The sequence below is a fragment of the Asterias amurensis genome, chromosome 20 (assembly GCF_032118995.1).
Source record: "Asterias amurensis chromosome 20, ASM3211899v1".
NCBI lineage: Eukaryota > Metazoa > Echinodermata > Asteroidea > Forcipulatida > Asteriidae > Asterias > Asterias amurensis.
Genome location: NC_092667.1, coordinates 13,604,229 through 13,624,765, shown reverse-complemented (window position 1 = coordinate 13,624,765; position 20,537 = coordinate 13,604,229). Strand labels below are relative to the sequence as shown.

At 39.3% G+C, this 20,537-nt stretch overlaps 2 protein-coding genes across 2 annotated transcripts; one reads left to right on the top strand and one right to left on the bottom strand.

Annotated features, from left to right (window-relative positions):
- The first annotated feature begins 1,102 nt into the window (after positions 1–1,102).
- Positions 1,103–12,108, top strand: LOC139952473 (mitochondrial enolase superfamily member 1-like). The gene is made up of 14 exons (XM_071951610.1): positions 1,103–1,236; positions 4,848–5,037; positions 5,525–5,633; positions 6,252–6,367; positions 6,570–6,683; positions 6,797–6,837; positions 6,955–7,025; positions 7,223–7,305; positions 7,950–8,072; positions 8,395–8,529; positions 9,521–9,692; positions 10,151–10,250; positions 10,777–10,858; positions 11,388–12,108. The coding sequence occupies exons 2-14, from the start codon at positions 4,951–4,953 to the stop codon at positions 11,493–11,495; spliced, it is 1,341 nt and encodes a 446-aa protein (XP_071807711.1). The 5' UTR covers positions 1,103–1,236; positions 4,848–4,950; the 3' UTR covers positions 11,496–12,108.
- Positions 12,109–12,131: 23 nt separating this feature from the next.
- On the bottom strand, positions 12,132–20,023 carry LOC139952472 (hepatocyte growth factor-like). The gene is made up of 14 exons (XM_071951609.1): positions 20,005–20,023; positions 19,647–19,722; positions 19,418–19,450; positions 19,188–19,208; positions 18,968–18,991; positions 17,996–18,319; positions 17,088–17,229; positions 16,423–16,580; positions 15,688–15,913; positions 15,201–15,319; positions 14,309–14,395; positions 13,780–14,001; positions 13,311–13,443; positions 12,132–12,908 (listed from the first exon to the last, which is right to left on the bottom strand). Exons 2-14 carry the CDS (start codon positions 19,714–19,716, stop codon positions 12,746–12,748), a joined length of 1,722 nt encoding a protein of 573 aa, XP_071807710.1. The 5' UTR covers positions 19,717–19,722; positions 20,005–20,023; the 3' UTR covers positions 12,132–12,745.
- Positions 20,024–20,537: the final 514 nt, after the last annotated feature.

Below are 20,537 nucleotides of genomic sequence, written 5' to 3'. Positions count from 1 at the left end.
AGCCGTGATTGAATGATACTAGATGGCCTTGGGTAAAACGTAATGTTTGTATACACTGGCCGTCATAATCCACATCTCGCCAACACTGGTGAAATTTATGAATGAAACGTGAGCTCGTAACGGTGTCCTTGCAATTACAATTGAAAATCCGGTTTGTTATGCTGTGGATAACTTCCAAGAGAAGAAGGTTCCACCCCCCCCCCCCCCCAATACCTAATGGGCCTCTAACACTAATTAATTATCGAGATATCCTTATTTTAATGTGTCAGTGTTCACACAAAAGGAGCTTTCAAGGGCTCACCCATGAGGGAGACAACCGTATCCGGATTCTACTCGTGGTCAAAATGAAGACCAATCCAAAAATTGTACTTGATGAATGTGTTTATTTTTGGTACCAGGGCTATTGCATAAGGGCGAAGGTCGTGATAGATATAATTGGGGTGTCACTGTCAACCTTGTCTGAGGGCTTGTGGTTCGGCTTGGTGGTGGGGGGTTCTTTCCCAGTTTTCGGCACATTCATCTCAGCCTCTCCTGAAAACATCAACAATTTAACAAACTAACCAAAACATATTTTACGAGTTGATTTTAAATTTGTGAACATTGTTTATAAATATATCACTGTGACAACAATGATCCTTCATGATCCGTGCCCCCACCCCCAATCTTGCCCCTTCTCTCTCCCTCGGTGAACAAATTGCTTCCTCAAGGAATCTCAGTGTTTAATGCTTAACCAAAATGATATAACTTGCAACAACACAAACCTGAAGGTCCCTTAGTACAGTCTTATATCATCCCCTCTTTAAAAAAACACATTCAATTCCGCCCCTTGTAATCATCTTAAAAAATCGTAAACAAGTTGTGTATTAAGACATTGCAGATTTCATCCCTGAACAAAAGTTGTTTGCGACCGATTACATAAACAACTTCCGGTCTACCATTGTCAAAACTTCGTTTCACCTTGGCGGCAAATCGCCTTTTACCCAAACAAAACACTGCGTACGTGCCGGGGAGAGCACGGGTGCATTGTTGTGTTTTGACGGCACCTATACTGCTCCTCTGAGGTGCGATTAGAGGGGTTTGTCCCGTAAACTTTCTTTGTGTATAGTGGGGTACACTATAGGTTTAGCACCAACAAAAGCGAGGTCGACCAAGTCACGTCGCCAGATTTATACACGATTTTGAAGAGTACATGCCAAAAAATGAACCTGGGGTGATGGTCGTTTACCTGTAAACACGGTAAGTGTAATGTCCAAAAAAGTTATTTTCCAATTTCTATTTAGTACTTTTACAATATGGTTATCTACTGTCTGTAAAGGTACTGGACACTATTGTTTATAGTATTAATTTTTACTCAAAACATCTGTTAGCACAATTTTGGAAACGAGCGATGGGGAGTTGATGATAATAGTGTAAAATAGTGTGAGAACGGCTCCCTCTGAAGTAAAGTAGTTTTTGAGAAAGAGGTAATTTCTCACTAAAATACTTACAAGACTGTTAAGCCTGAAGCCTCTCATTAATAATAGTATGCATCTACAGGTGCATTTTTGTGTTCTTTTACTCTCTGATCGCTTGCAACTTCCAGTGAGCAATGTCCAGCCAAAAATTTCCACATTAGCTATGTTCTGTGTGAGCCGGGATACACCAAGTGATCGGAGAACACTGGCCCTTTACTAAATGTGTTCTGGGGTGGATTTCACAAAGAGTTAGGACTAGTCTTATCTCGAGTTAGGACCAGTTACTCGTCCTAACTTAGGACTATCCATGCAATCTGTATATCTCCTTGGACTAGTCCTAAGTTAGGACTTGTCCTAACTCTTTGTGAAATCGACCGTGCCTTTATGCACGTCTGGCGGAAGAAATAGACTCCAAGGCAAGAACTTGACTTGCAAGCTTATTAGCTTGCTACTGAATGTTTTATTTTGAAATTAATGTCAATACCATTGGTCACCGACATTGATAATAGTGTCTAGACCAAACAACGACCATGTTTTTTTAAAGTTTTTTTTTTTTTCTCACTCCTGATATTAAAAGATTTCAAGCCTATTCTTAATTGGTGTCCCGACATAATACACAATAGTAACAAATCTATGAAATGATTTAGACTCATGTTACCATCGAAGCAGAGATGCCAAGTCCAGAGGCCAGCTATGCGTGAGTTTTTTTCAAAGCTCATTCCCCCCCCCCCCGAAAAAAATTGCCATTTTTGTTAGGCCTTTTGAAATCGACGCCCATCTCTTTGTTTTATTTTCTTTTTCTTTTTTTCATAAAAAAACAAACAGAAATTTAATTGTGCCCAAAAAAGAGTTCCAAAATGCATCAAAAACCTCTCCAGAATAATTAAAACCAACATGAGGTACACAGAATATGTTGATGGTTATAATGAGGTACGATTGTGTCAGATTATTTCCTTCCAACCTCAAAAGAAATTTACCAAAAATGATGTCCAGAATCCTCCGCTCACAAGTCAATAGGAAACTACACAACCATACACAAGTCAATGGGAAACTACACAACCATACACAACTCAATGGGAATATACAAAACCATACACAAGTCAATGGGAACCTACACAACCATACACAAGTCAATGGGAAACTACACAACCATACACAAGTCAATGGGAAACTACACAACCATACACAAGTCAATGGGAAACTACACAACCATACACAAGTCAATGGGAAACTAGACAACCATACACAAGTCAATGGGAATATACACAACCATACACAAGTCATACACAAGTCAATGGGAATATACACAACCAGTCAATGGGACACTTCACAACCATACACAAGTCAATGGGACACTTCACAACCATACACAAGTCAATAGGAAACTACACAACCATACACAAGTCAATGGGAAACTACACAACCATACACAAGTCAATGGGAAACTACACAACCATACACAAGTCAATGGGAAACTACACAACCATACACAAGTCAATGGGAAACTACACAACCATACACAAGTCAATGGGAAACTACACAACCACACACAAGTCAATGGGAAACTACACAACCATACACAAGTCAATGTGAATACACAACCATACACAATTCCAGAGATGCCAAGTTCAGAGGCCAGCTATGCGTGAGATTTTTAAAGCTCAACACCCCCCCCCTTTTTTTTTTTTTTTTTTTTTTTAATAATCAGAAATTTAATTGTGGACAAAAAAGTGTTCCAAAATGCATCAAAAACCTCTTCAGAATAATTAAAACTTACATGAGTTTATACACAGAATATGTTGATGGTTAACGGGAGGTACGATTGTGTCAGATTATTTCCTCCCAAACTAAAACAAGATTGACTAAAAATGATGTCCAAAATCCTCCGCTCACCTCCTCTGCCTGTTGTGTCTTCGCTAGTGGAGCGCATTTAACGAGCTTGTTAAAACGAATTGGGAAAAAAACTTGTGCGCAATAAGCGTTTTGCGCTCTGCCGAATTTTAGTTGTACCTGCTGGAAGAGCAAAAGCGTGCGCAGTCTGCAAATTTTTTGTGTGCTCTGTTTTTACAAATTTTGTACAAAAAAAATGACGATTCTGATAATCTGTGTGCAATCTGAAGATTGTGCAAACATTGTAGATTGCGTTTTTTGTACACACGAGCCCGATTTGTGGATGTATGACGTTATTTTTGATTTTGTTTTTCCCGGTCTGGCCCCAATGCGTGAGAAAAATAATGGTTGCTGTGCGTGTGAGCGTGAGACAGAGCCCAAATGCGTGAGTCTCACGCCTAATGCGTGAGACTTGGTAGGTCTGTCGAAGTTGCAAGGTGAACAAAACTTCTTTTTTTTTAATTGTTGCACAATATTGTGTGCTTTAGATGCCTAATAAAGTAATGCGTTAGAAACCCCTTTCTCAAAAACTACGTTCTTCAGAGGGAGCCATTTATCACAAAGAATCACATCAACAGATCTCCATCATTTTGCATTTTGCCAAGTACGTTTTCCTGCTTTGTTGGGTCACCAAGTGTCCAGAGGTCGATTTTACAAAGAGTTGGGACTAGTCCTAACTTAGGACTAGTCCTAGGAGATATGCAAACTGCATGAATAGACCTAAGTTAAGGACGAGTAACTGGTCCTAACTCGAAATAACACCAGTCCTAAATCTTTGTGAAATCCACCCCAGTGTGCATTTAAGAAGTCCCCTTGTTTTCGTATTGTTGTCCCTTGTTTTCGTATTGTTGTTTATATAGTCCTTGGTATCCATGAACGGAAAAGGAGAGCACATCCCCATTGCTTTACACTAAAAAGTCGCATGTGTGCCAATGGTTAATTTAAGTACAATTTAATTAATCAGTACGAACCCAACGGGCCCACGCATTTGAAAGTTCAATTTCATTAACCAAAGGTCTGTTTTTAAGGTGTACAGCCATTATGGATCCATCCTTCTATGTTACATGTCTCAATTTAACAACAATTGACATTGGTTTAATATCTTCTTGCCAATGCGTGGGTAGAAGTAATTGGACGGGAGGATGCACTCTGTATGAAAATGTTTCCACTCGTCTGTGGAGTTTAAACCGACAGCCTAAAGTTGACTGTACTATAATTATTTTAATTCAGAACTGGACCATGTTTTATGATGTTGAACACCCACATGGACTTCTAGTAGAATGTCCTTCACATTCATAGCCCGATGTTCCAGTTTTGAATGAATGAATTGTAATCGGCTTCTGTTTGTAGCTGTTTTCTTTTTAGGTAAATCGTTGCCATCAACTCGAAATAAGGCCATAGCCGAAGCCGATGTCGTCTATTTGAAGAAAACAAAAATGACTTTTACATGAATGGTTGAGAAGTTTGTTGAATTTCATTATTTTTTTAACATTTTTTTCTCAGAGCTTTGGAACTTTGCAGCGCTATGAAAATGAGACCTGGTAAAAGATTGAATAGCGCCCTCTTGTGAAATCAAAAAGGGGCGTGAGTGTTTTCGACATCCAAGATGGCAGCCTCCATAAGTGTTGCTAAAGTTGAAGTAAAGGACATCCGGTTTCCAACATCTTTAGAGCAACATGGGTCTGATGCAATGGTGAGATAGGATAACTTTCCATGTGGCGCCACCACCACTTTTTCACTAATTTTTACAAAAAGGGATAGGCCCCCTGCCCTATGAAATAGTATAGTGGTGGCGCCATCTATGATCTTTACGCAGTGATTGATTGAATGATACGGAAACTTTTCAAGTGACTTGAAACTTTTAGCATGTTTAGATAAATCGAGATATTACTGAATTGTTGAGGTTCAGATCGGGCTTACTCTGTTTTTTTTCAATTTATTACCGGTTATTCCTCTTTATTGAATGTGAAAAGTCATAACCACACTTTTGAAATGAAATCTTAACACTATGAGTAATGACAAACAGCTTATAATTTTTTATTATTGTCTGTATAAATTTAAAATATTCTTTTTAAGCGTATTGTTCCAAACCCCCAATAGGTATGTGTTCCCTTGGTAGAGAGTGGTTTATTTTAGTTAAAATATAAACTTGTGTATGTAATAATTTGATTACAATTCAGCACACAGATCCAGATTATTCTTGTGCCTACGTCATCATCACAACGAATGCTGGAGATGGTATCTGTGGTCATGGTTTGACCTTCACCATCGGACGAGGCACTGAGATTGGTAAAATAAATATAGGGCCTAACATTATTACTAAATACTAATACTAGCAATACACTACATGGGCTAAAAGTTTGCACTGGACCAACGGCCCGAGGCCTGTGATTTCAATGTCGGACCCGTAAACTCAAAATAGGACTCAAAATAAGTCCAGTGGTCTTTGTTGTTTTTTCAATTGTTTACTCTCTGTCTGATAAGAACACCTCTAATCAGAAGAGTGTGGGTTCGAGGACCGGTCGTGGCACTTGTGTCCTTGGCAAAATTATTTAAGCATTGTCCTTTGGATGTGCGTAAAGCCATAGGTTCCTTGTGTTGTGTAATGAATTTACAAGAATCCAGTGCTAAAAATATCGGTAAGAGGAGGGTTTTGCCCCGGTGTTTACTGGTCTGATGATCAGCATCGTACCCCACAGCACCTTGTTTCCATTACATGGTGCTATCAATAGGTCTTATACTTCAAAACTTCTTGCTCCAAAATCCTTGCTGGAAGATATACTGAGCGCTTTCGGGTGTGAATAAGGTGTTATTAAGAACTTGGTATTATTGATATTTTTTGCTACTCATTTTTTACAATGGTTCAATGTACAGGATTTTCTGTCATTTTCTTCTTCATTTGTGCAGTTGTTGCAGCAGTCAAGGCATTGGCACAGTTTGTTGTTGAAAAGAAACTCTCCGATATCTTTGATAACTTTGCCGACTTCTACCGTCAACTGACGAGCGAACCACAGCTAAGATGGGTACGTAGATGCATATGCCTCGTTCAACTCGTTTGTATTTTTATAAACAAACCAGGCCTGGAATTTCATCTCTGAAAGGTGTTTTGTTTTGCAAAACTTGATTGGGAGATTTTATTCAGGAATGGTCTAAGTATAATTATGTGACATTCATCTTGCAACAGCTTTTGTTTTAAATATTCCAAATTGGATTTGTATATCACAGATTGGTCCAGAGAAGGGCGTCATACAACTAGCAACAGCAGCCATTCTCAATGCATTATGGGATTTGTGGGCAAAGCGTGAAGGGAAACCATTATGGAAACTTCTCGCTGACATGGTAAGTTGACCCAATTGGTGTTTCGGGTTGATTAAATCAGTTCTATTCACGATACAGTAGTAACATTTTCTGTAAGTTCAGTTTTTATTTTCTTTCAAATTTCGCTTTTTCAGGAACCTCAACAATTGGTCAACTGCATCGATTTTAGATATATGTAAGTATAAGTTCTTCCTTTCATTCTTAGAAAATTTTAAATGGCTATTTCATCTTTTTAGTTGGTTTTGAACGATTTTATTTTAACTTTTCAATTTTATTTTTCTTAAAATCTCAGCACAGATGCCTTGACAAAGAAGGAGGCAGTTGAAATACTTCAGAACAACCAAGCCACAAAGTCAGAAAGAGGTATGCCTGAAAAATACACGACATTTCTTATAATTGAAGTAAAACAGTTAATAGATTTGCTTCAGGAATATTGTTGCATCATGATTTTAATTTTGATTGTTTTATTTTTATTTTATTTTTGATTTAGATTTTGATTTTGATTTTAATTTTGATTGTTTTATTTTTGATTTTGATTTTGATTTTGATTTTCATCCTAGAGAAGAATTTACTTCAAGATGGCTACCAAGCGTATACCACATCCACAGCCTGGCTTGGGTACACTGATGAAGTATTACTTCAGGTACGTGTTCGGCCCAGTTTCATAGAGCTGCTTAAGCAGAAAATACTGCTTGAAAAATCCCTGCTTAGCTATAATGAGCAGGATACCAGTAACAAATTGTAAATATGATATGGTATTTCGGCTGGTGACCTTACTCTGGTTAGCTTTGTTTTGCTTAGCTTCTTTTTGTGCTTAAGCAGCTCTATGAAGCTAGGCCCAAGTCTGAATTGGCGGCTACAGCTAGTATCCCACGTCATCACAATTTAAAGTATTAGGTTGCCTTAGCAACACCCTGAGCAACAGTCGTAGCTGTAGCCCTTGCCTCTAACTCAGAAACAGCACGGCTTGACTTTTACACAGGTCCATGGCCAGTACTGGCCATGGACCTGTGTAAAAGTCAAGCCGTGCAGTCAAACTACTTAGTTTTAATGCCGGGCCAGTAAACTTTTGACGGGACAAGTCCGGAGGTCTTGTGTTTTTAACTTGAATAACCAAGAATAATAACCTCACTGTGAAACTTGTTGAATACAAACGTTCTAACCAACAGTTTTTATTGCCGTTAATTTTAAAAGTGATAACCAAATGTATCTTTAATACCTTGAATGAGCTTTATGTGAAAAAATTGTTCATAAAATTGATTCCTTTTCATATTTTCTTGGTTGTAGCGATGCCGTAAAGCACTTTCGGAGGGATGGACTAAATTCAAGATGAAAGTGGGAGCAGATCTTCAAGATGATATTCACAGAGCGGAACTTCTTCGCAAAGAAATTGGCTACGATAAGACATTGGTGTGTAACAGTTCCCTTTCAAGTTTGTGTGCTATTGATACATTTCTTTGGAATAGAACAACTGGAAGATTAACTTAATCATGACTTGATATTGCAACCTTCGAACGTGGCGGCACTCCGCAACTGAGCTACCTAGCCTGTTGTTGGCGTTCTCCCTACTTTGTCAATGTCTTTTTTTCGGAGGTACCAGTGCTAGCAGGTTAATCCCTTTTTCACATCTGCTAATAAACAAAACTAAGCTAAAACTTAAGAATTGCGGAATTGTGGTTACAATATTAGACATCTAAACTGAAGAAAACTTTCACTTCTTTTCAATCTAAAGATGATGGATGCCAATCAGCGATGGGGAGTTGAGGAGACCATCGAGTGGATGTCTCATCTAGCAAGATTCAAACCTCTATGGATTGAGGAGCCAACCTCCCCAGACGATGTCTTAGGTCATGCTACAATCTCGAAGGTTCGTCAGAAAATACTCTCACAACTCAGTCATCATCATTTTGCCACCCTTGCTAGCTTCACTCCAGTGTACTTCTACCTTAAAGGCAGTGGACACTATTGGTAATTACTCAAAATAATTATTAGCATAAAACCTTACTTGGTAACGAGTAATGGGGAGAGGTTGATAGTATAAAACATTGTGAGAAACGGCTCCCTCTGAAGTGACGTAGTTTTCGAGAAAGCAGTAGTTTTCCATGAATTAGATTTCGAGACCTCAGAATTAGAATTTGAGGTCTCAAAATCAAGCATCTGAAAGCACACAACTTCGTGTGGCAAGGGTGTTTTTTCTTTCATTATTATCTCGCAACTTCAACGACCAATTGAGCTGAAATTTTCACAGGTTTGTTTTTCGTGCATGTGTTGAGATACACCAAGTGAGAAGACTGGTCTTCGAAAATCACCAATAGTGTCCAGAGTCTTTGATATCCAGCCTGCATCAGGACACTGTCTTGAAAATTTTGTTCTATCACCCCCATTCTCAAACAACTTTACTGGCTCCCTATCTCTCAACGAATCATCTTCAAGCTGATGCTCATTGAATCATATATCTCAGAACTACTTCAAGTTTACACTCCGTCAAGGACTCTTCCATCCAGTTCCATCCTTCTTCTCAATGAACCCCAGTCTCAACACTCATGGGGTGACGGGTCTTTGCACCACGCATCTGGAACTCTCTACCACTTAATTTTAGATCTTGTCTTTCTACCACAAAATTAAAATCTCTTCTCAAAACTTATCTTCTGTCACAGGTTTTCAAGGACTAATTTAGTTGTGTCTGGTTTCTTTTGTTTGCTTTTGGTTTTACTGCGCCTTGAACACACAGCAGGGTGGATATGTGCGCATTAAGTCTTTATTATTATTATACCTAATATCTTCCAAAAGCGAAGTTTCAATTAATGACAACAACTCATGATTAGAGTTTCCCCTTTTTGTCTATTTTTGCACCCCAGGCCATGAAGCCAATTGGGATTGGAGTAGCGACCGGTGAACATTGTCAGAATCGTGTGATGTTCAAGCAGTTCCTGCAGGCCTCAGCACTTCAGTACTGCCAGATTGATAGTTGCCGCGTTGGCAGTGTTAATGAGCTTCTGTCTATCATACTAATGGCCAAGAAATTTGATGGTGAGTCCGAGGGATCTTATCTTTTTCCGACAATGCCTGCTTCAATCCTTTCTACAATACTTGCCAGCAACCCATTACTCAAAAACTCTTAGGCAGAAAATCAAAATTCCTGAGTTTAACTGTAAAACTGAAAGACAGAAAAACAGTTCCTTGCCTTCCCTTGTCCGTAATTTTAACAGTAGTTGATTATGCTTCTAATTAATGCATTTATTGTATGCTTTAATAAAAGTATGTTTCCTTGTGCAATTTTTGTTTGCTTTGTTTTTGTTTTAAACTCTTTAATGTTTCATTGTGATTGAGCTTTCTTGATATTGTAAAATACCTACGCAAACTTACTTGCAACTCTGCAGATTTGACGAATACTACAAATTGTTTTAAATTACCAGATGTTTAAAAACAAGTTTAAAGTGTCTTATATTATTTTGTACTAATTGACACCTTTGTTTATTTTTGCGCAGTTCCTGTTTGTCCCCACGCTGGGGGCGTGTCTCTGTGCGAGTTAGTTCAACACATCAGTATGTTTGACTATCTGTGTGTGTCGGCAACCAAGGAAAACAGGTGACGACAAGTCAATTAATTTGTTGGAAACGTTGTTATAATAAACCTTACGCACATGTCATAATTTTAATTAGGGATGCACTCATGTAGAGGTAAAGAAACAAAAAAAAGGTTGTTCAAATGCCAATCCTGTGCGCTGCGTGTACAAATATGTACGTTTTCCAATATTTTTCACCGGTTTACCTCTAAGATTGCAGCTGGAGGATGTCAATGCTGGAGGATTAATGAATGTATGAATAAGTATGAACTTGCCAAAGTGAAAAATCATGGCCCGATTTCATAGAACTGCTTAGCACAAAAAGTAGCTAAGCACAACAAAATTATGCTTACCAGAATGAAGTTACCAGCCTAAGTGTGCATTGGGTGACTGGTGCCCAACTCAATATTTGCTAAGCAAAGAAATTGCTCGATCAGTTTTTTTCTGCGTAACAGCCGTATGGGCCCAGATGAAACAAAACACTCAGTTTAAAAAAAAACTGTGTAAAATTATGATGAATTTGATTGTATAATCATTATTTCTGTTTAGAGTGATAGAGTATGTGGACCATCTTCATGAGCATGCCAAGTACCCAGTCATCATGAAGAACACATGCTACATGCCACCTAAGGTAAGAGAAGCTGGGCCTGATGAGAGTTGCTTAAGCAACAAATATTGGATTTGAACCGCTCTGTAGTAAGACATCTGCTCTAGCAGAGGGTTGTGGGTTTGAATCCCTCCCGAGTAAGTGCAGCTAGGCTCAATTTCAAAGAGAATGCTTATAAGACACTGGACACCTCTGGTAATTGTCAAAGACCAGTATAATCACTTGGTGTACCCCAACATGATACGATGCGACCAAGCTTATTGAGCCGTTTGTCAGAAATATCAGTTTGGAGAAACAAGCCAAAATAGGCCAACAGGAGAGGTGAAATTTTCTGATTTTTTTTTTAAATCAGAGAGGGGTTAAAATTAGCATTGAAACAAAAGAAGTGTCGATGTTTTCTCATTGAATTTCTTGGTGTTTCTACTTTCACAACTTTTGAGCCATATCAAGTCATAACATTATGATAACTCAAATTTTCTCAGCATTGTTTCTTACAAAGAACTCTAGTTCCCAACCTTATTCCTTGTACCTTTCCATGGTTATCTATCTACAGGAGCCAGGCTACAACACCGAGCTTAAAGCGGAAACACTGAGGGATTATGAATATCCAAATGGACTAGTATGGCAGGATCTCATCAGAGAGGGCAAGATAAGCCTATAAGGTGATCTTTTTAGGATAATCTTCATAAAATGATTTCAAGATAATCCTTCAGAAAATCTCAAACCAAAAAAATACTTGGTATCCTTAAGCCCATTTCACACGAGAGTTTTTTAACCAACGTGTTTTGCGATTTTTCGCATCCAGGATAAAAAATTAGCAAAACCCACTCGTGTGAAAGGTATCCTAGATATGAAATAGCAAAGGACCCTGACTAAAAAATAACCTTGATCGAGACCTACTTCAGAAAATTGCAACTGCGTTATAATCGCATTGATCGGCCGTGTGAAATGACTCGACCAAGGAACCTGGTTATGCTGCCATTTCGGTCAGCATGATCTAATCGTCTTCAGGAGAATTTTAACAGAAGTTAAAATCAAAATGTTTTGAGTCTGATGTTTTGAGTTTGATGACTGGCCTCATGCTACGGTTGAGGGCACTATTTAAGATTGTTGTTACAACTTGAAAATAAACTGTAATTCTTTATGGTGCTGTTTATAAATTATGAGAAAATGAAATTATATATATTTGTTGGTATTAAATTTGTGTAATAACTTTATGTATTTTTCTGTTGAAAAGATGAATTTTATAATAAAGAGAACAATATTGAAACTTATTTCAGGCGAAAAGGTTGTAATCATTTATTGCACACTAGTTGTTAAACAATACATATTGACTCTATGCACCACCATCAGTTCCAAGTTTTTCGCTAAGCAAATAAATGTTGTTAATCAATGACTTCTGCAGCTGCTTAAAGGTAATATACAGGATTGAGTGTAGCTGACACAGTAGTTGCTAACAGCGTTCCTGTTTAATGTGATCAACCATGAAATGAGAAACCTGTGAAAATAATGGCTTAATCCGTTGTGTGATCAGGAAGAATAAGTTATACACATTGTTCACCATGTAAACAAAATCCTCAATCGGCTTTCAAATAATAATAAAATAATTGACCCTTTAATTGTGCTCAGTGCATTTTGCCAAGTCGTCTTGCTTTTTGTCAGAAGTAATTTTGAGCCAAAACAGTTTGATAAGGATCATACAACAGAATTTGTTACTCATGTTTAGTTTGGGAGGACACAGTTTATCAAGATGCATAACACTATCCAATGATGCTGCACTTCTATCCGAGAAAATTTTTATTTAATTTCCAGAGTCATTATCAAATGTACAGATAAACTAAATTAATAATTTTGCGAAACGGTTGCTAGAGCTTGAATGTGGACGATATGGTAGCTGTTTGCATGCGGAGTTTATGGTTCATCGTCATCACGGCAGGTTCGATACCGAGGTCCTACATCGCAGTACTCCCAGGCAAGGGTTGGGTGCCCTTCGATGAAGCACCAAGGTTTACCGTAAGGGGAAGCTAGTATCCCCAATGTACGGCAGTAATTCTCCTCGTTGCGGAAGGCTTTCCTGCACATCAAAAAGACAAAATCCTCAGAGTAACAATCAAAGAAATAGAACCTGTTATCCAACGGAAATTCTTGGATATACCCTTGCCGTTCCCCGCTCCACAGCTCAAAGTTGTTCATTAACTTACTTTAGTAAAAACATAATTGTAAACTGATTAAAACATGGTACTCGATAATGCTGCAAGCACTTTAAACCAAAATGTCGTTTGATAAAGTACAAAGTTTTGGGTAAAATAGTCCAAGTCAGAGAACAGACTCGAAAGTGTAGATTCGTAACTAGAATGTTCTCGCCGCCGGCTCGCCTTCGCCTTGTACATTCATCTCTATCAACGAACCTCCACTTTCTCGTCCATACTCCTTAACTGTAACCAAAAACCGAAATACAAGGAGATAGTGAACTTACTGGAATCGTTTGTTGTTGACTCGATCCCGCCAAAATTCACACGTGTACCCAGACACCGTAGTGCTGACGAAACCCTTGTAGTCAATGCCGTCCTTCTCGGTGTAGCATTCAGGGTTCAAACCAATCTTGGGGGCTAGAAAGAATTTAGAAAAATGAAATAAAAAAGTTGAGTTGTCCGAATGGTGTCTGATTCGTTTTCAAGAGGCTAGGATACTTATGGTGTCAACCGTTTTACGCACTCAAATAAGCCCTGGAAAAAAGCCAATCGTGCTCATTGAACGTATCACATGATTTAAAATAATTAAGGATTCATAAGCACCAAATAAGAAAAACATGTTGAGCCTTCTGTCTTTCTAAAATAAAAAAAGGCGGGGAGGGGTTGTTTTTTGTTTTTGTTCTTTTTCTTCAAAATGTTCGCCTGACACATTTTTGTAACACCATGGATATGCTTCAAATCCCATCTACCTACCAACAGGTTTCAAATGTTCATTCAGGCAGATCTCGTGTCTGTCTCCTACTTCGCAGTACTCCCACTCAACATCCGGGTCCGTCGTAAAACAAAATGGCTTCTTCCCGGTGCGGTAGGCGTGTCTCCTGATGCGACAGAAGTTGTCATGGTGACCAAACAACTTTACGTTGCCCTTGGCAACAGGGTGTGGTACCTGGTCGAGCCAGCGTTGGCATGGAATACCTAGAAATATTATTATGTTAAGTTAATAATAATTTTATTCATTCTTGTTTTTAAGACAGGATTCTCAGAAAAGCGAACTTCATCCTTAAAATTGTAGAGACAATAACCAAAATGGAGAGACTCAGAGAAGACAAGGAGGGAAGTTTCAATTTTAGATTTGGGAGGAAAACCCAAGAGAATTATCCCAGGGAAAACCAACACACATGCAGTGCGATTTTAACCGGGGTTCCAGAGGTGAAAGACATCGCAAGACACAACTTCGCCAACCTAGCCGCCTAATGATAAACCTGGATGCAGTTTTATTTACCTGACCGGGTGTGGTTGACATATCCACGGTAGTCACTTGCATCAGCTCGGAGATAACACTCTGGGTACGAGCCTGCGTACAGCACATCTGCCGAAGTAAAGATCACAAATAATAGTTTAATTGAACTAAGATTGCCGTTGTCGGGGGAATAATAGGGACTTTTCGTTTTCGGCGACGGATGGTTCTGCGACGGTAAAGATGACATTTGGCGTCATCTGCGCACGCGTCGGCTTTGAGGACGGTCGTCCCTCAATTTCTACGACAGTACTTGGAATGAATCTTCGTTGTGCTGAAAACGACAACGTTTAGCCGAACAACCGTCGCAGAACCATCCGTCGTCGAAAACGAAAAGTCCCTGATGACAGTTGTTGAAAACAGGGCTGTGCTAGGGGCCAAGTATCCGGAACTTTTTTACCCCACGGATATCCGCGGCGCACGTCCACTGTCCCTATTCCACTGGGTTCCGGTTGTACGTTTTAGGAACACCCGCAGTTTTACCGCTCACCCTTACCCCGGAGCAAGGGTGGCTACTCTGATGAGGGGTATGCCCATGTGCTGGGCAGACCGGGGTATACAATCAAGTAAATCTGACGGGGACGGGACATCGCAGGGATGTTGTCGTCCAGTTATTGAATCACAATTTCTTGATTTGCAATATAGACGTTAAACCAATGTTATTAAGGGAGATTGGCTGTTGTCAGTTTGGCGTTTATATCCCCTTGTGTGAGTTTGCTTAGTTCCCTTGGCGGGGAAGATCGTCTAACAAACAATCAAGCAAAATGAATTGAAGGCACACGATTTCGAAACTAGTTTCACCATAGAGTAAGGAAAGAGATATGGTTTCACTAATTATTATTTTTTTTTTTTAAGTTTAAAGATCTACACTACCGACCTGCATTCTCGTCGAAGTCCCTCCCTTCGCATACGTCACAGGGCAACTGGACATCACAGTACTCCCACAATACATCTGGGTCAGTTGTGTAACACCATGGACGGCGTCGGTTGGAAAGCCTAGTAATATGTAAATATAGCAAGCAAGTGAACCAATCAAAAGTAGTGTATGATTCTTATATAGGGTGTGGGTTGGTAGACAAGAAAGTCTCATATGTAAATTTGCAAGACTCTGCTATGGTCAAAACGTCTTGCCACTGATACCCCCACAGTGGCAGCGAAGGCGATTGCCTCCATGCCCCCTTATGGTGCCTTTGAAATGCTCCAGTAGAAATTTACAATTTCCTTATAAGGTGCCCTTACCTATGAAGTAAATGTCTTGGTGCCCTTCCTTTTTCAAAAACGAAGCATACAGGCCCTTCAGGAAATAAGCTATTGGGGCAAAACAAGAAATACTCTACGATCAACTTTTTGAGTGCCATACTCACTGCATGCCATTACCCGTCGAATAACCGAGATTCCGGCAGTAGTTGTGATCACCAAATCGCTGTGAATCACTAGCCGGCCTGTACTTATTCTTCCGCTTGTGTGGATAGTCGATGTTCCACATTTGGCACGTGCGCCCGTTCTCGGTCACGCTGACATGGCCCAAGTAGTCACTTCCATAGCGGTCTGTGTAACACTCCGGATCCTGTCCGTCGCAGACATTCTCACCTGGGTAATTATTCGTAGTTGGGATAAAGACCAAGGTTGTTAATTGAAGAAAATGTTCATCTTTAAACAAAAGCTTTGTATGAATAAAACAACATTCAACTTTATAAACCACAAGGGGAGCGGACAGGGTAAATTTTCAAATAATTTGGGGTTGAACAAAGACAAAAATAATGACTGTAGCAGGATTTGAACCAACGACCTCTGGTCACATGCCGGCGTTCATACCAACTGAGCAATTCGGCCCTATCAACCGAAGGTTGTTGGCTCAAATCCCATTCTAGAAATGTTTTCCTTGACCTCAAATAATTCGAACAAATTATGAATAAAATGCCTACTTGTTTTAAAATCTTAACAATTAAAAGTACTTTGAGTTACAAAATAATTGAATTTCAAAGCAGAATTTTAATCGCATGACAAAAGGTGATATCAAATACATGTTGTCAATATCCATATTAAGTGATTATGTTTGTAAGGCTATAAACATCAATAATCATTGCAATAAATATTACCTAAATCTGGAATATCTGGTTTTGCCACACATTCATCTTTGAACTCTCCTACGTCACAATATTCCCACTCCACGTTTGGGTTGGTAGTGTAGCACCAAGCGCCCTCTCCCGAGCCTGGGATGTTACGACAGAAGTTAGAATCCTGACCGAACTTATGTCTGTATACAATAAAAAAAAAAAAAAACGCGGCCCTCTTAATGTATTAACATTTTTAAAGGCACTGGACACTATTGGTAATCAGTGTTAGCATAAAAACTTAGTTAACGATCAATGGAGAACTGCTGATATAGCATTGTAAGAAACGGCTCTCGAGAAAGAAGTTCTCACTAAAAATATTTGAATTTGGTTTCGAGACCTCAGAATTTGATTTGGAGGTCTCGAAATCAAGCATCTGAAAGCACACAGACAAGGGTGTTTTCCCTAACCCCCCAACTGGTGTTTTTTTCCAAACCCGACCAATTGAGTTCAAATTTTCACGGGTTTGGTATTGCATGCATAACATTGTTGAGAAGACTAGTATTTGACAATTACCAAAGGTGTCCACTGTCTTTAAATTTGTGTATCTCAATGCCTAGTTGCTTCTGCATCTTTCGTGTACCAGGAGTGTCTTTAGAAAGACATGGCGCATTATAAAAATTAATACCACTCTTTTTTTACTATTTTACCTGTACGTTGAGTCGACATCATGAGGTGAATCAGAGTCCCAATGCTGACAGGTATAAATGTTCACCGTAACGTGAACCTTTCCACGGTAGTCAGCGGCATCGGGACGGGTAAAACACTCAACTCCTTCTCCGATTTGTTCATCTGGAAGAAAAAGAAACATCAAAATAATGCTTCAGAGGTACAGATTTCCGTATCCTGCCACCACTTCTTCTCTCATTATACCAAAATGAATACCTCATTGAGTAATCAACGAAGCTAATGCAGTCCAACAAGAGATTGTAGCGGCACGTGAGCAAAACAAGAAATAAGAGTCTCCTCTTCATTATTACAAAAAAAGTAGGCCAACATAAATAATGTTCAACTTGTTTAATTTGAATAAGAAAATAAATATTGTTCGTGCACATAATTTCTGTGTATTTTGTTTTGTTATTTTTTGTTGCAAGTTACCTCACCCCAATCACGGCCTGAATGCCACTTTTAGGTATGGGCCACAATCAACTATTTTTCCAGGGGACGTTGCCACCTACTCTTGGGGCTTAAACAGGGTTACCCCCTTTTACAGTCCATACGGATGTAGGCTTGGGTACCATCCATCAGAAGCCTGGCTGGAAGAGCACCACCTCCTCAACCTTACTAAGCAATCATGGTTAAGTGCCTCGCTTAAGGACAGAGGAATGTCACGACCGGGACTCGAACCTACACTCTCTTGATCAAACACCAGAGCTTGTATCCGGTACTCTTAGCCATGTCAGGTCATGGCACGCCTCATTTCAAAAGCTATAGCATTCGAGTACAACTTGTTGATTTTTGAAAGGAAAATTGTTGGTGCTTATAATTCTGTGAATTAGTCTGTACTGGAACCATTTCAGGAAGAGGAATAATTATTCAAACTATACTAAATATTTACCTAATTCGGAACCTTCTGACAGTGGACCACCGGACTGGAACGATGAGTACTCGGTGTATGAACTCTCATCGATGATAATTTCACCACCATCGGTCAGTGTGGCCGGGGTTGTCTGCGGTGGTGGTGGTGGGGGTGGGGGTGGTGGTGGGGGCAGGGGTGGGGTAGCTTCGGGTTCGGGAGGGGTGGGTTGTGGTTCTGGGGTAGGTTCTGGTTCTGGTTCTGGGGGAGGTTGGGTGGGAGGAGCTTGGGTGGGAGGGGCAGGCGGGGCTTCAGTTGGCTCGGGAGGACAGTCAAACTCAAGTTGCAAAGTCAGGAACAACACTTCTGTAAATCATTTGATTTTAAATTTAAGCAAATAATTGAAGAAAAAAAAACATTTCGAATGGACAACACCTGACGTATTAGAACTGCAATAAACATGAATTTTTGCATAGCAAAGACACCTGTCAAGCATTATTTTCTGCTAAACAGCGTTATGAAAGTTGGGCCCAGGTAGGGGGGGGCATTGATACCAAATATCCCCCACTTGAAATGGCAAGGATGGTTTCGCCAACGTAGTCTACAAAGCATCACTTTGTATCCGCCAAAAATGTTATTTGTGAATTCGACGACAATTTTAATTAAAACACTTCTGTATATCGATTGATTATTTAGTCGATATCGATTTGTGTTCTGTGCTGACAGTTCATTGTTTGTCATTAGGCCTATAGTCGTTTTGCGATTAATTACACAACTGCTCATGTTTACATTTTGGTTCGATCGGCGTCACTCAAATGTGTCAATCTATCAAACTTGATGCGTTAGTGGGGGGGGGGGGGGTGGGGGGTTGAGAGAGCGTCACCAATATAGTACCAAAATGTTCACAATCAAGGGTGGGCTTGAAACAAGTGTTGAAGGGGGTTGGCCATTATAATATCATCTTTTTGGGAACACATTAATTCTGTAAATGTTGCATTAAAAGTGAATAATTACCTTTTGCGTTTTCGATGGCATCGGCTGAAATGCAATTGAAAAGAAGTTATATATCAAGCGATTATTATTTTATGCAATAAAGTTCTCCATATTGTGTATAGGTCTATATCAATGTTGTTAAGGACAAACTTGCAAAGGGAAATGGGCCAGAGTTGTGTTGAGCAAATGGGCATTATGAAAGAAATATCAGAACGGTGATTGTTATTTTGAAATTTCTTACCTAATTCGTCACACACAACACCTGCTGAAAAACGAAAAATAAAAAGTGGTTTTAAAACATTTTATGTATTGATGTCATGTTGCTAATAATTATGTTAAATCTCCTTCTTAACATAGTTATGGTATGTTAGCATAGGGATAATGATGGGTTTAGGGGTTGATATTTAATTCTACGTGTGGCAGTGAAAGTTTTAAGGAATCTAAACGTCACAAAATTGATCTTTAACTTACCAACGGGTGAAGAAGCTCTGGCATACATCGGCACTGCGTTGTAAAATGAAAATAAATTTTGCTTTAACCATTATATTGGAGCAATTAAAAACAAAAATTACACTTTTCTTTTGTATATCACATTGGAGAAAACGTGATGCAAGTAAAAAGCATACTATGTATTAAGCAGCTCTATAAAATTTAGCCCTGATGAAAGCAAATAGCTTCAAGGAGGAATATTTTGTCTTACCATCGGGTCCGGCATGACACGGCAACAAACAGCAGAGCACGACCATCACAAATACACGTGAACGCGCCATCCTGACCTGTAGGAAGAATTGAAAATAATTGTTGACATTCAAAACTTACTTATACGCGCAAGGGAGAGCTATTGATTGTATAAAACATTGTGAGAAACCGCTCCCTCTGAAGTAACATATAGTTTTTGAGAAACGGGTAATTCCTCACTCAAAGATTATGTGAAATAATAAAATACTTCAGGCCTGACGCCTTTAAGGCACATGAAAGCGCACAAACTTGAGCAGCAAGGGTGTTTTCATTCCATTATTCTCTGCCGTAACAATATTAAAAGTTATTTACCTACTCACCTTATTCTGATCAGGAGTCCAGCAATTCAAGAAATGAAAATAATTTCAAACACTCGACTCTTATAAGCGACTACCACATCAGAGAATAGTTGCACCTCATGAGCGCATGCTAATATTTTTTGTTTCCTTTCCCGCTGTTTTTATCGATCCACTTTCTAGCTGTTTGATTGGCGGACAGTTGAGTGACGTTGTCATGATATCGATCAATGAGGATTGACAGTTTCGTAAACACATAAAAATTATTTTAAATTTCTATTAAATAGTTGCGGGTAATTTTAATTTGGTAAATAATTGATTTATGTTATATTGATAGTGGTATTGTGCGTTGAAATCGATAGTCTGGTGGTGGAGTCGTACACGGTATGGCCTGGGTTCCGATCCAGGTGACACGTGCCCTGGGTCAGTTTAACCGTAGCTTACTTCTTTCTTTTTTTCTCCTAAAAAAAACATCCGTTTCTGCCATGTTTCATCAGTGACCTTTTAAACCTTCCTTGGAATTTGTGAGTGTCTCCCAACACATCACCACATGCGCC

What these genes read in the sequence shown, in the direction of transcription:
- LOC139952473 (XM_071951610.1), top strand. Translation starts at nt 4,951, where the DNA reads ATGGCAGCCTCCATAAGTGTTGCTAAAGTTGAAGTAAAGGACATCCGG. An exon ending in AACATGGGTCTGATGCAATG is followed by an intron (nt 5,038 to 5,524) that starts GTGAGATAGGAT and finishes ATTACAATTCAG; the next exon opens with CACACAGATCCAGATTATTC. An exon ending in CTGATGAAGTATTACTTCAG is followed by an intron (nt 7,306 to 7,949) that starts GTACGTGTTCGG and finishes TCTTGGTTGTAG; the next exon opens with CGATGCCGTAAAGCACTTTC.
- LOC139952472 (XM_071951609.1), bottom strand. Translation starts at nt 19,716, where the DNA reads ATGGCGCGTTCACGTGTATTTGTGATGGTCGTGCTCTGCTGTTTGTTG. An exon ending in TGTTGTGTGTGACGAATTAG is followed by an intron (nt 18,992 to 19,187) that starts GTAAGAAATTTC and finishes ATTGCATTTCAG; the next exon opens with CCGATGCCATCGAAAACGCA. An exon ending in GATGTCGACTCAACGTACAG is followed by an intron (nt 16,581 to 17,087) that starts GTAAAATAGTAA and finishes TATTGTATACAG; the next exon opens with ACATAAGTTCGGTCAGGATT.